This window comes from Drosophila albomicans, chromosome X (assembly GCF_009650485.2).
Source record: "Drosophila albomicans strain 15112-1751.03 chromosome X, ASM965048v2, whole genome shotgun sequence".
Lineage (NCBI taxonomy): Eukaryota > Metazoa > Arthropoda > Insecta > Diptera > Drosophilidae > Drosophila > Drosophila albomicans.
The window spans coordinates 15,717,002-15,730,300 of record NC_047627.2 but is presented as its reverse complement, the minus strand read 5'-3'; the positions used below and the strand labels follow the sequence as shown (position 1 = coordinate 15,730,300).

General features: G+C 39.1%; 2 protein-coding genes across 5 annotated transcripts; both read right to left on the bottom strand.

Annotated features, from left to right (window-relative positions):
- Positions 1–166: 166 nt before the first annotated feature.
- LOC117564776 (retinol dehydrogenase 12) lies at positions 167–12,062 on the bottom strand. 4 transcript variants are annotated; one of them, XM_034243686.2, is made up of 2 exons: positions 11,985–12,062; positions 167–1,754 (listed from the first exon to the last, which is right to left on the bottom strand). In XM_034243686.2, the coding sequence occupies exon 2, from the start codon at positions 1,651–1,653 to the stop codon at positions 463–465; it is 1,191 nt and encodes a 396-aa protein (XP_034099577.1). In that variant the 5' UTR covers positions 1,654–1,754; positions 11,985–12,062; the 3' UTR covers positions 167–462. The 4 variants fall into 4 exon arrangements, with proteins under 4 accessions (XP_034099577.1, XP_051861998.1, XP_034099585.1 ...); XM_052006038.1 differs by lacking the exon at positions 11,985–12,062 and adding an exon at positions 11,837–11,854; XM_034243694.2 differs by lacking the exon at positions 11,985–12,062 and adding an exon at positions 3,089–3,112 and having other exon boundaries at positions 168–1,754.
- LOC117564817 (retinol dehydrogenase 12-like) lies at positions 3,866–5,518 on the bottom strand. The gene has a single exon (XM_034243742.2). It carries the CDS (start codon positions 5,178–5,180, stop codon positions 4,089–4,091), a length of 1,092 nt encoding a protein of 363 aa, XP_034099633.1. The 5' UTR covers positions 5,181–5,518; the 3' UTR covers positions 3,866–4,088.
- Positions 12,063–13,299: the final 1,237 nt, after the last annotated feature.

The following is a 13,299-nucleotide window of genomic DNA, read 5'->3' as shown; positions in this document are numbered from 1 at the left end:
ACACAGTTGCTTTGCAGAGTAAACGGATTGCGGTTTGCACATCCTTTTTTCGTTGACGTCGTGGTGCTTTTTAGGCTGACTTGTCCTCCTGTAATTCTCCGCATTTAATGAAGCAGCAACAACAACAGCCGCATGACGGCAATTTCAATGAATTTAACGTTTTTATCTTTTTTTTTCACTTTGTATTTTAATTGAGTTCTCCACTTAAAGCTAGGCACACAAAATTTGTAAGAGAATTAGCTGCATTTAAATAAATTGCTATAATAATCATAAAGCTTTTGCTGCTGCTGCTGCCGTCAAGTTTATAGCAACAACAAAAAAATTAAGAACAAAGACAATTTTGATAACCGATCGCTTTGATGTAAAAAAAAAAAAAAACTAGTTCCCACTGGTTTGGTTCCAAGCAAAGCTTTCGTCTCCATGCCTTATAACAAGGCTGCGATGGCGAGCTGTGCAGTCTTCTTAACTGCTTGTGCGATCAACTACAACGGTCTCAATGCTCTCACCTCCTCCTCCTCCTCCTGCTCCTCCTGCGACAGGACGTGTTCCATTCCCAGTCACATTGCCATTCTGTTGCACACCGCCATTTTGTGGCTCAATGGGCGGCAGACCGACAAGTTTCTCACTCTCCCGCCACAACCAGTCGGCGGTCTCCATGTTACGTGCCCACGGCACCAGCGGGAATCGCATGCTATCCGAATAATAATCCCCTGAAGAACCCTCCAGCGAGGGATCGAGCGCCAGGCGCAACGAAGTCTGTGCTCCTGCCTGCGGTGACTTCATGAAGTACAATGCCAGAGTTTGGATGCAGCTCTTCACCCAGCCAGGTGCAACAAAATGCCGATTTAGTTCGGTGCGCACCACGCCCGGATGACAACAGTTGACGGTGACACCGCTGCCTTGCAGCAGTTTCGACAACTTCAGGGTGAAGAGAATGTTGGCCAACTTCGACTGACTGTAGGCGCCGAAGAATTTGCCATACTTGCGTTCACTCATCAGATCCTCACGATTGATGCGACCAAACAAATGGGCCGCCGAACTAACGACCACAATGCGACTGGGCGACGCCTGCTTGAGGCGATCGAGCAGGAGATTCGTGAGCAGAAAGTGACCAAGATGATTGACGCCAAACTGCTGTTCATAGCCATCGGCAGTTAGGGAGCGTGGACAGGCCATAATGCCGGCATTATTCACCAGCAGATCGAGTCGGGTCTCCTCCGCCTTGAAGCGAGCAACGAAGTTGCGCACCGACTCCAACGATCCCAAGTCGAGGCTGCGATTGAAGAGCTGTTGGTTCTGGGTGCGATCGATGATCTCAATGCGAGCTGCCTCGCAGCGTGCGGGATCTCGACAGGCCATGTAGATCTTGGCACCACGCCGCGCCAGCTCGAGGACCGTCTCCTTGCCAATGCCCGTGTTGCAGCCGGTGACGATGACCACCTTGCCATCGATGCGATTCTTTTTGCGATAGACGGGGCCTTGAATGAACTTGCGCAGCAGCCACATCACTGCAAAGACGGCGAGTCCAATGAGCAGGATCAACACCAGCCAAGCCCAAATGCCACGGAAGCAGAGCGCCTTTTCGGCCGCCTCGGCGGTTGGGTCAAAAACTGTTGGCGTCGTCGTCGTCGTGGGCGTAACAGCCTCCGACATAGCTACTTAACGCGGTTTGAATGTGTGACACGATGTGTGTTGTTGTTGTTCTCGTCGATAACTCTACTTGATGCGACGTTTTAGGGGATATGGGAAAAGTCCTGTGAATGAAAGGAAATGGATTTATGAATGACTATGGTTGATATGGAGAAGTCGTGTAGGTGTATTGATAGTAAGAAAAGCCGAATAGTTTTGTTGATCGATTACTTAGTGTTATCGATAGTACACATTTCGATAATGGTTATTGGGTATATTCCTCAACAATGCAGTAAGAAAAGCTGAATAGTTTTGTTGATCGATTACTTAGAGTTATCGATAGCACACATTTCGATAATCGTGATTGGGTACATTCTTCATTCTTCTTGGTTCATTATTTAATGTAGGGGAAAATGAATAGTCTCGACTTATCGGGACTTATCGATACTGTTACGTTCTAGTTAATGGTATGATCGATAACATTAGGATGCTGATCAAATTATCGGTTGATCGGTTATCAATAAGACTGATGCATATTTCCATTATTATTATAATCGACTAAGGTAATAAGCACATTATCAATTTGTTAATCTAGCACAGCTTGCGAGCAATTACATAAATCATTTGTTACTACTCGTATGCTCTAACAACTTTTGAGTTATTACGTGTTTCACACACAGTTTCTCAATTAGCTTGTCGATAGCTTTTAACATCTGAATGTTATGAATGAACCGAGCTGAGCCCGCGCTGTTTATCGATAACAATGGAATGCGTGCACTTTCCAGCATTCTCTGTCAACTCTCATCGTTCACTTTCCCAAAAAAAACAGAAAAACCATGTTTCAACACTTGACGTGTTTGTGTTTTACTTGCCAAATGCGTTTCAATATGTTTTTTTTCTTTCTTTTCACCTGTCTCTCAATCTCACTCGCTGTTCGTTACACTTCCTCACGCGTTAATTTCACACTTTAGACGCTGACAAAACGATGGCAAAAACTACTTGACGAATTGTTAAGCCGGCTGTCTCTCTCTCTCACACTCTCACTTGCTCTCGCTCTTGTTTGCGATTATCTTTAGTGTTGATCTGTGGCCAAGTTAGCTGGCTGGGCTGTGATGATGATATTGTTGTTCACTGTTTGCGCGATCTTAACCAACTGAAACTAACTGTGGCTCCCGAATGCTCCACCTGAGCCGCCGCTAACACACGTCCAAAATAACCTGAATACCAATCGCTTGTTGTTGTTGTTGCTGCTGCTGCTGCTGCTGCTGCTGCTTTTGTTGTAATGCGGCGTCGACGTTGCCGCCATTTGGCGTCTGTTATTAACATAACTTTATGCATGTGCATGCGTTGACGTTAACGTTGGCGTCGACGTCGGCCTCGACATCAGCGTCGCGCGGGCTTGCTTGACACACATACACATGTACAATGTTCACACACGTAAACACACAGACACACTCACACATTGACAAGCCTGCCTGTCATTCCCATTTACGAAGCGGCCGCTGTTGCTGCCTCTGCTGGCTTTAATTTCTTTTTCTTTTTTTACTTCTCTCGAATTTTGTTTTCGACTTTCACTTTAACGTGCTTTTCTTTCTCGCTTCGCTGCCGGCGTCGCTGCCATTGGATAATTTAACTTGCATTCTGTCTTCTTCTTGCTCTTCTGTTTTTGTTTTGATTGTTGTTGCCGCCGATTTCCCATTCTCCTCTCTTCGCATCTCTCTCTCTCTCTCTCTCCAAGTCTCTCAGTGTCTTCTTCGGCTCTTAACGCACTTAAAGCGACTTGGAAAAAAAAAGTTTTTGAACCCAAGCCATGGGAACAAACTTCAAGAGTTTCGCATTTCAGTTTTTCTGTTTAAAGGATTTTTGCCAGAAGTCAAAAACTTTTGGCTATTCCACTTGGATTTCAAAGAACTTCAAAGTGCACACAAAAAGTAAAGATACAGTTTTGTATTTAGCTAAACACTTTTTGGAAGAACAAACAAAATGTTTAAAACTCTAGGGTATTTCACTGGGATTGCAAATCAAAAGTTGTTAAACGAGCAGACAAAACATAAATTGAATTTTCGTTGGAGACAACAGATTTGAAAACATTTTAAATATGATATTGTACTTTAAGTCATTTAAGACTTGAACACTCATTATGAGGCAAATAAAATATAAGCAAGCTTTGGGTTAAACAGCAAAGTTCAAGAACTTAATATAAAATCATATTTATTATTATTTTTTAAAATGGGGTATTCAAAGCAACTATTGTATGCATAACTAGAGAATTCAATAGGCATCGAGGTTGTGAGAAAATGTTTTTTACAATTCAATTTTTACATTAGTCAGTTTATCACGAAGACCAAAGTCCTCAATTGGAACTGAACGTTGAGGAAATCACTAGGATGAGTCTCTTGTTCCTCTATTAAGTGCCAGTTAACGGTCGCTCGCCATCAATTAGCCTTTCTACTAAACTATTATTCACTGACGACGACCGTCTTAATTGATTCATCATCATCATCATCATCACGTGCTGTCGACTGCTCAACGTTGTGCGCCAGTCCCACCAGCCTCTCGCTCTCCCCCCACAGCCAATTGGCCGTCTTTTCGTCACGTGCCCACGGCACCAGCGGAAACCGCCTGCTGTCCGCATAATAATCCCCCGAGCAACCCTCCAGCGACGGATCAAGTGCGAGACGCAAAGTAGTCTGAGCTCCAGCTCGCAGGGATTTCACGAAATACAGAGAGACAATGCTGAGCAGACCGAGAAACCAGCGAGGTGCACGAAAATGACGATTCAGATCGGAACGCACCAATCCCGGATGCAGACAGTTGACGGTAACCCCGGTGCCCTGAAGCATCGAGGACAATTTGCGGGTGAAGAGGATGTTGGCCAACTTGGAGCGACTGTATGCGCCAAAGAACTTGCTGTACCTGCGTTCGCTCATCAGATCCTCACGATCGATGTGGCCAAACAAATGGGCCGCCGAGCTAACGACCACAATGCGACTAGGCGCCGCTTTTTTCAGATGGTCGAGGAGGAGATTCGTGAGCAGAAAGTGACCCAGATGATTGACGCCAAACTGCTGTTCATAGCCATCGGCAGTTAGGGAGCGTGGACAGGCCATAATGCCGGCATTATTCACCAGCAGATCGAGTCGGGTCTCCTCCGCCTTGAAGCGAGCAACGAAGTTGCGCACCGACTCCAACGATCCCAAGTCGATGCTGCGATTGAAGAGCTGTTGGTTCTGGGTGCGATCGATGATCTCAATGCGAGCTGCCTCGCAGCGTGCGGGATCTCGACAGGCCATGTAGATCTTGGCACCACGCCGCGCCAGCTCGAGGACCGTCTCCTTGCCAATGCCCGTGTTGCAGCCGGTGACGATGACCACCTTGCCATCGATGCGATTTGTTTTACGATAGAACGGTCCTTCAATGAATTTCCGTAGCAGCCACAAAATCAACGCAATGAGTAGCGTAATCGAAAAGAGCGGCACAATTGTGGCCCAAATACCTCGTAGACCGAATATATTTCGGTTGGGTTTATCGTTGATTGTTGTAGAGTTCATTTGTGATGTGATGATTAAGCGAATGTCAAATCATTGTTTTAGGCACTTGGCGCCCAACGTACGGTGTCAACAGTAAACCTGAAATACTTTCCTGTCTCTTTGACTTCCGTTTGAGCTCAGACTACTTGAACTTTCTCGCTTTTCCCGCTTTTATAGCACTTGATTTGCACTGATTCACAGACAACATTTTAATGAGCTCGCTTTTGGGGATTTTATTTACGGAAATTGTTTAAAACTGTAGCAGGTGTCAAGGATTTCACGATTAGGGAGAAAATTAGGGGAGTCCTTGTGACATTTGCGTGCCAACGAAATTATGATTTGGGTTCAAGTTAATTAATAAACAACTTAAGAGTGCAAAGTAAACTTATTTATGCAAATTATATGGAAAGGTTCGAGGAAAAAAGCCGCCCGACGTTTATCTAAGATTCTATGTTTTAACGTTTTACATACTTTGTATCAATTGGAGCTAGTTTTGGCGGCAATGTCCTTGGATCCTTATTGTTGAAAATGAAATGAAAATGAAAAAGGATGTCGCAAACAATGGGGAAATCCGTTAAAATACAAAATCAATAAAGCCGTCATAATCCATGAAACGCGCGACCACAGTTGAATGTCCTTGACACAGGCAGGCAGGCAAGCAGGCGAAGGCGACCGCAGGACATCGAAAGCGACAGCTGCAGGGACAAGGACAGGGGAAAGGACATATCATCTTTTTTACCGAGAACTTCGACGCTGTCTGTCGCCAATGTGGCTGACGTGAGTTTCGGCATGTCTCCAGCTTCTGTGCAGAGAGCATCAAGAGAGCAAGCCTAAAAAGAGAGGGAGAGAGAGTGCGTACGAGAGAGCGAGAGAGTTGCGCGTAATGGCAACTTTGACTAGGTCAGGATAACTAAGGCGTGTTCGTGTTCTACGTGTTGTTGCTGCTGTTAAATCGATGAGACTGTCATGAAGCAACCCCGTTTGTAGTTAACTCGTAACCAGTCACATTCCCATGCTCAAATGTCGCTCTCGCTTCCCGCTTCCCACTTCCCACTTCCCCACTTCGCCGCCTCAGAGAACTCATGCACAAGTTCATTGTTTTTTTTTTTTTTTTGTTCTGGCGCAAGGCGAGTTTTGGGAATTTTCCATAGCATGATTTGATTTTCATGACGCTTTCAACAGCATGCGCTGCTGTTGCTGTTGCACCTTGGGCAGCATTGACAGTTGTTGACCCCAAAAAATATATACATATTTATAAAATGCTAAGAATTGTGTTGAGTGCTTTGCTATCGACCAAACAAGCGATTAAGTAATTAGCATAGCAGTAAATCGTAATAAGATGCAATTAATAACTAAGTAACACATTTATGCGAGTAATAATGTTAGCTTATTAAACAGTACAAACGCTGGGTTATTGTTCAAGTACGTCAACAATTCTCGCGTTGAACTTATGAGTAATTAGGTTATATTTTCTAGTCTTGATTTTGACGTATTTTTGTTTGCAATAATTGTTGCATTTATCACAATTTTCTTCTATATTAAATGCATGGAATTAAGTTTGAAAAATATCATATGAAACGACTTTAATTGGTTATTTATTGAATAAAGTGAACTTTTTTATTTTGCTTGCAGATGGAATACGTTCTTATCACGCATGCTAAGCCATCAGAAGGTATGTAGTTATCGATATATTTAATCTTTTATGTATTTCTTAAGATACAATATATTTTAAGAAAAAGCTACACTATGCAATGAATCTTACTATTAAAAACTTTTTAATTAACTTGCAAGCTTTATCTTCAAATTATTGTCTGAAGTAAATTAAATACTTTGGATTGTAAATACATTTTTTCAAAACAACTTGCGTAAGAATTGCAGCCTCGTAGCTCGTACCAATTAAAAATTCATTTAGTTTGGTTAGAAAATTTTGTATAATTGCAGAAAGTAGGAATTTCGAGAAATCTCTTTTTTCGTAAAGTCTTATGTAAAAATTACAGCCTTGCAGCTCTTACCAACTGAAAATTCAGTTAGGTGGGTCAGAAAATTTTGTATAAATGCAGAAAGTAGGAATTTCGAAAAATATCTTGTTTTCGTAAACAGTCTTGTGTAAAAATTGCAGCCTTGCAGCTCTTACAACTTGAAAGTTCAGTCAGTCAGAATAGAGAATTTTGAATAAACATATAATGAAAGTAAAGTTGTTTTCGTAAAAAATGTTGGGTATAAATTTCAGTCTCGCAGCTCTTACTACTTAAAAGTTCAGTCAGTCAGGATAGAGAATTTTGAATAAATACATAAAGAAAGTAAACCTTTTTTCGTAAACAATGTTGGGAACAAATTTCAGCTTCGCAGCTCTTACCGCTTAAAAGTTCAGTCAGTTAGGATAGAGAATTTTGAATAAACACATAAAGAAAGTAAAGTTGTTTTCGTAAACAATGTTGGGTTTAAATTTCAGCCTCGCAGCTCTTACCGCTTAAAAGTTCAGTCAGGAAAGAGAATTTTATCTAAATACAGAAAGTACATAGGAATTTTACGAAATCTCTCAACATTGGGTATAAATTACAGCCTTTCAGCTCTTACCGCTGGATTGTTCAGTCAATGAATTTTTATGTTTAGATAGGTAATATTCTCAAAATGAAATCGTTTATCTTTGCCACTGTATCGACAACTGACTCCTACGTTAATGCTCTGTTTTTTTGAGTAAGTGCTCGCCTGCATATATCCTTGTGCTTTCCTTTTTATCCTGATTGTTTGCACTGCACTTAAGTGTGCTTTAGCACGAGTCTGTTGGCATTGCACGATAATTTGCTAATGTTCCCTTTAGCATCCCAAGGGAAGCTTTTCATTCGATGGTCACGTGTAATGTGTTCGAGTTTGTTTTTGTTGTCGTCCTAATCCGCTTTGCAGCGTTGAACGACTCGATCCGCCTTCGCCCCTGCCCCCGACCCCTCCCTTTACATTTAGTAATTGTGTTTGCCTCTCTTTTTTTTTTTTGCGTTTTGTGACGTCAATGCAAATTGGCGGACGTCGGAATGTTGAACACGTTCCACAGTCACAAACTATGTTGAGATTTAATTTTTTTTTTTGTTTTTTTGTTTGTTTACTGTTGTTCTCTGTTTTCATGTTTTTCTATTTTGTTGTTTTTTTGGCAGCTGCTGCCGTTTCACCTTGATCTTTAGCCGATCTCTGTAAACAACAATAAAAGTAAATGCCAAACAAACTTATGTTGCTTTTGGAAATTTTACAATTTAAACTTTTCATTTTTTTTATAGTAATTTGTCTTTAATTGCAAGTGGATCACAAGTGTCCATATTTTTCTCAGCTCCTTTTCTTTTTGTAATTGCTGCCAGATGGACAGAAATTGCACTTCGCACTCACAGCAAAGACAAATGCAAAATACAAATACAACTGTGCTGTACTCTTAACAATGCAACGATGTCGTCACTAATTAAACAAAGGCTTGTGAACCTTAAGAGAGTGGCGACTGCAAGAGAGAGAGAGAGAGAGAGAGCGAAAGAATGCAGAGTGTGGGAGCTGAGCTTAAGGTGCGAGAGAGGGAAGGGGTCAGCTGTTGTCTCAGATGTCAGTGGCCGGTGCCGGTGTGCGTGTGTGTGTGTGTGAGTGCGTGACTGTACGTGTGTGTGTGTGTGTGAGTGCGAAGTGCAATTTGCTGTTTTCTTTTCTTTCTGCTTGCAAATACATTTCCTTTGTTATCGAAACGGGATAAAACAAGAAATTGTTCATCAATTCATAATTGAACGAGGCACGCGCAACACATTCATGTGCTTCAACGGCACCGCGTTGTGTTTGTGGAACGCAAAGGGGAAGGGGAAGGGGAAGGGGAAAGAGAGAGCTGAATGAAATATCGATGACTGTTGTTGTGTGATTCCAATGAAAACCTGTTGCCGTTGTTGTCGTTACTGTTGTTGTTGTTGCCTCGCATAAACATCAAACACAACAAAAGCTGCGGTCGTAAATTAGCAAATAGAACTGAAGCAACTCAAATGTAACAATAACAACTACGACAACAACAGCAACTACAATTCTTAACCCGTGTCAAGGCCAACCCAATTTGTTAGTGTGCAAGCAAGAACGAGATAGCATGCGAGTGAAGTGTCAAAGAAGAATGGAAAAAGTCAATGGTGGGGATGTTCATAGAAGGGGGGCGGGAGGGTGAAAGGCTAAGTCAATTGGCCGTCATTGTGTAAATGTGTGTGTGTGCTCTCTTTCTTTCTCTGCCGTTCTCTCGCGACAGCTGCAATAGATCTGCACACACACACACACGGGTGCACATGCACATATGATATAACGTGTTGCAGATTGCATTAGACGCATTCGATTTGGCAGCGATTTGATGGAGCATGAAAAGTGTGACTCGATGCAGCCATATAAAATCATTCGCTGTCCGTGCTTGCATAACTTTTGCATTTCTCGCGTCGATCGTTATGAAATCGTTCAAGTGTTTTTTTTTTAGAACCTATTTTCGACTCGAAACTTTTGTTGAAACTTGAATTTGAATTTGCATTTGAGGAAATTGCGTGAGTCACAAGCTTCAGTGAAGCATGCAACAAATGCCAATTTCAATTGATTTGCGAGCGTCAAACGCACAACGCTTTCCATCAATCATTCAATTTATTGAACACGCCCGCTGTAAATCAAAGAAGTTTTTATATAGCAACCATATATAATATATGGTGTAATAATGTATGAAGAGGGTATATCTATTTAGTGGCAATCGGAAAATGTAATGTGGCGTTAATAGGAATTTAAGATTTTGGGAGCACAAAATTTGTTTCTAATAATATAGCAAACGTCAAACACACTCGATTTATTTTGTTTAAGAACGATTTTTGTTCCAGACTTTAATATGCATAACTAAGTAACCTATCTTTCCATAATTTTGTATTTGAAAGTGATATATACTTAATTGCGTGTCATTTTAAGAGCGAAATATATGGAATTAATCATATTGAAGACAAAAGATTTAGGTCTTATTGAAAATATGGTTTCAGTCTAAGAAATACATGACATTTTTTTTGTTCCAGAATTTAAAATACTTAAATAACTTACCTATCTTTCTATGAATTTTCATTTGAAAGTAAAATATTTTGAATTTACGAAACATTATCAGAGCAAACAAGTAAGAAATTTACAGTCGAGTGTGCTCGACTGTGAGATACCCGCTACCCATTTTGAATAAAAGTAAAATATTGTGGTATTTTTTCAAAATATACCAATAATACAAATATACTAAAAATATACCAAACGGTATATTTGTTATATAGATATAGTATCACATTCAAAATATACCATAGACGGCACAATATACCAGATTGTCGGCCAAAGCACCTAAGATCCCTAGTAAGTAGGCGTTTTTGCCCATACAAAAGTATTTCTTTAATAACTCCCACAATTTTTATCTGATCGCAACCAAATTTTCAGGAATCATAACTACTATAGATATTATTTTACACACTGAAATTTGAAGCTGTAGCTTACGATTGTTATTCGAATTTATTGATTTGCCGGGGCGGAGGTGGGCGTGGCAAAAATTTGAAACAAACTTGATCTGCGTGCAAACATAACAAATGCTGTCGAAAAAAGATTATAGCTCTATCTCTTATAGTCTTTGAGATTTAGGTGTTCATACGGACAGACGGACAGACACACAGACGGACAGACGGACATGGCTAGATCGTCTCGGCTGTTGACGCTGATCAAGAATATATATACTTTATAGGGTCGGAGATGCCTCCTTCTATCTGTTACATACATTTCCTACCAGCACAAAGTTATAATACCCTTCTACCCTATGGGTCGCGGGTATAAATATACAGAAATAATCAGCTTGAAGACATTATTAATAGTATGATTTCAATCTTCAATGACAAAAATGCCTAACGGGTATCTCAATAGTCGAGTCGACTCGCCTGCAGCTGTCTACTTATTTGCCATGACATTCAACATTCAACGTATATATCCATCTAACTATCGCATCTAGTATCTCTGGCATATCTTTCGATCGATGAGCAACTGCGTAGCAGCAGTTTATTGTCATGTGAAATTGAAAATATGCCGCACGCCTTGACGAAACTGCTTCGAACCGGTTTTTTCGGTTCCATTAAAAACAAAAACAGCGAAGAGAGTCCATGACGAACGATAAGAATCCCATTCACAGATAATATTCGCAAAAAATATTCTCCAATAACTATCTACCATCTATTGCGCTTTTTTTTTGTTAGTTTAGTTTGTTTTGTTTGCTTGTTTGTTTATCTATCGCTATGTTTATTTTGTTATTGTTAATAGTGCACATTGCACTTGTTGTGACTAATTGAAAGCCAACGAAAAGACGGCAACAAAAAGAAGAAGAACAAGAAGAATTCTACAAACTGCAGAGAGGAAAGTCCAATGCTCAGTTTTTGTCTTTACATTGCTCTTTAGTCTATTTTTAACATTGAGATTCATTTATATGACAATTAATGCTGTCTACATTTTCGGGTCTTAAATTGTTTATTTTCTTCTTTTTTTTTGGTTTTTGGCACACTTTAATTGAAATTGAATTGCGACTGTCGATTGAACACGGAAATCGTTGAAGAACAGGAGTATTCACTTCTCTTCTGTATAATTGAAATAGGGGATAACACCTCTATTTATTTTTTGCTTGTAGTTCACTTAAATACCTGTGAAATCAATCATTGTTGTTAGATTGTCGCACAAATATTTCACTGATTGTCAGCCTTAATTGCCTTAATAGTTTTCCAATTCGAAATTGGGTCATTCAAACCTTGACATGAATATGAAAATAACATTTATAAATATTTGAGGCACCTTTTAGATGAGTTGTTCACTTGTAGCGTCTTCAGCCACTCAATTCTGACTAATCCCAACTAAACTAATCGGATCTTATCAGCTTAGCATGAGCCAAGCCAGTGAAGCTTTAAGATTGCATTTATTTGCTTTGAGTCTAAGCTTTTCAGAGACACTCGATGGGGTCAAATGTTATCAGGCCAACGACAACAAAACCGAATATTTGCATTGCTCTTGTTAAAGCGAGAGCTTCTTACTACGCATGTTAATCAAATATAAAGACCAAAAAAATACGGAAAAAAAAATAAAGAAAAAAGTACTTCCAATCAATTATTAAATGACCAAATACTCAGTAAAATTTAAGGCAAATATGGGAAAAAGTTTAATAATGAGTAAAAACCTTTAAATAACTCAATTTTATAAAAAAATATTTATTTTTTTAGCCGTTGTACTATAATTTTAAATTTTTTTCAATCTATTAAGTAAAATAAAAAGCAAAGATAGAAAAGTTTGAAGCAAATTGCAATTTGTTTTAGTTGATATATAGAAAAGCGTTGTTTTTTTTTAGATTTGTCTTGAAATAAAGCATTAAATTTTTAATTTGTTTCAATTTATTAAATAATATTTAAAAAAAATTAGGGAAAGAAAAGTTTTAAGAAAATTGCAATTTGATTTAGTTGATATATAAAAAAATGTTTTTTTTTTTTTTTTTTTTTTTTTTTTTTAAAGTAGGGAAAGAAAAGTTTTAAGAAAATTGCTTTTGCATTACTTGTTTTATCAAAAGTATTTTCTTTTTAGTTTTTTGTCTTAAATTTTAATTTTCCAATTTATAACATTAAAAAAAAAATAAATCATATAAAGAAATGTTTGAACAAAATTGCAATTTGCAATAAATTCACTTTGAATTTTAAGTGACGATTCCAAGAGTTCGAAATCTTTGAAATAACGTAATTTTAGTACAAAGGAACAACTTTTTTTTTATTTTTTCTTGAATTTCAATCTATAAAAAAAAGTAAGGCAACGAATGGAGACTTTGAAGAAATTTGTAATTTGTTTTACTTGATTATATTTAACTTCAATTGATCATTGGAAAGAGAATTTTAAGTGAGATCGAAATCTTTTAAATACCGTAATGTAAGTAAAAAGCTGCTTTTTAAATAAAAAAAAAAAAATAAAGTAGGTAAAGAAATGAAGAAAATTGCAATATGTTTTATTTAATTGTACTTTATTTCAATCGATAACGGCAAAGTGAATTTCAAATGATGATTCGAAAAGTTAGTTGTGCATACCCGCCTAGATGCGACCGCATTTTACAGGGTATTGTATGCATGTCAAA

Excerpts from the sequence above, each read along its gene's own strand:
- LOC117564776 (XM_034243686.2), bottom strand. The coding sequence starts at position 1,653 with ATGTCGGAGGCTGTTACGCCCACGACGACGACGACGCCAACAGTTTTT.
- LOC117564817 (XM_034243742.2), bottom strand. The coding sequence starts at position 5,180 with ATGAACTCTACAACAATCAACGATAAACCCAACCGAAATATATTCGGT.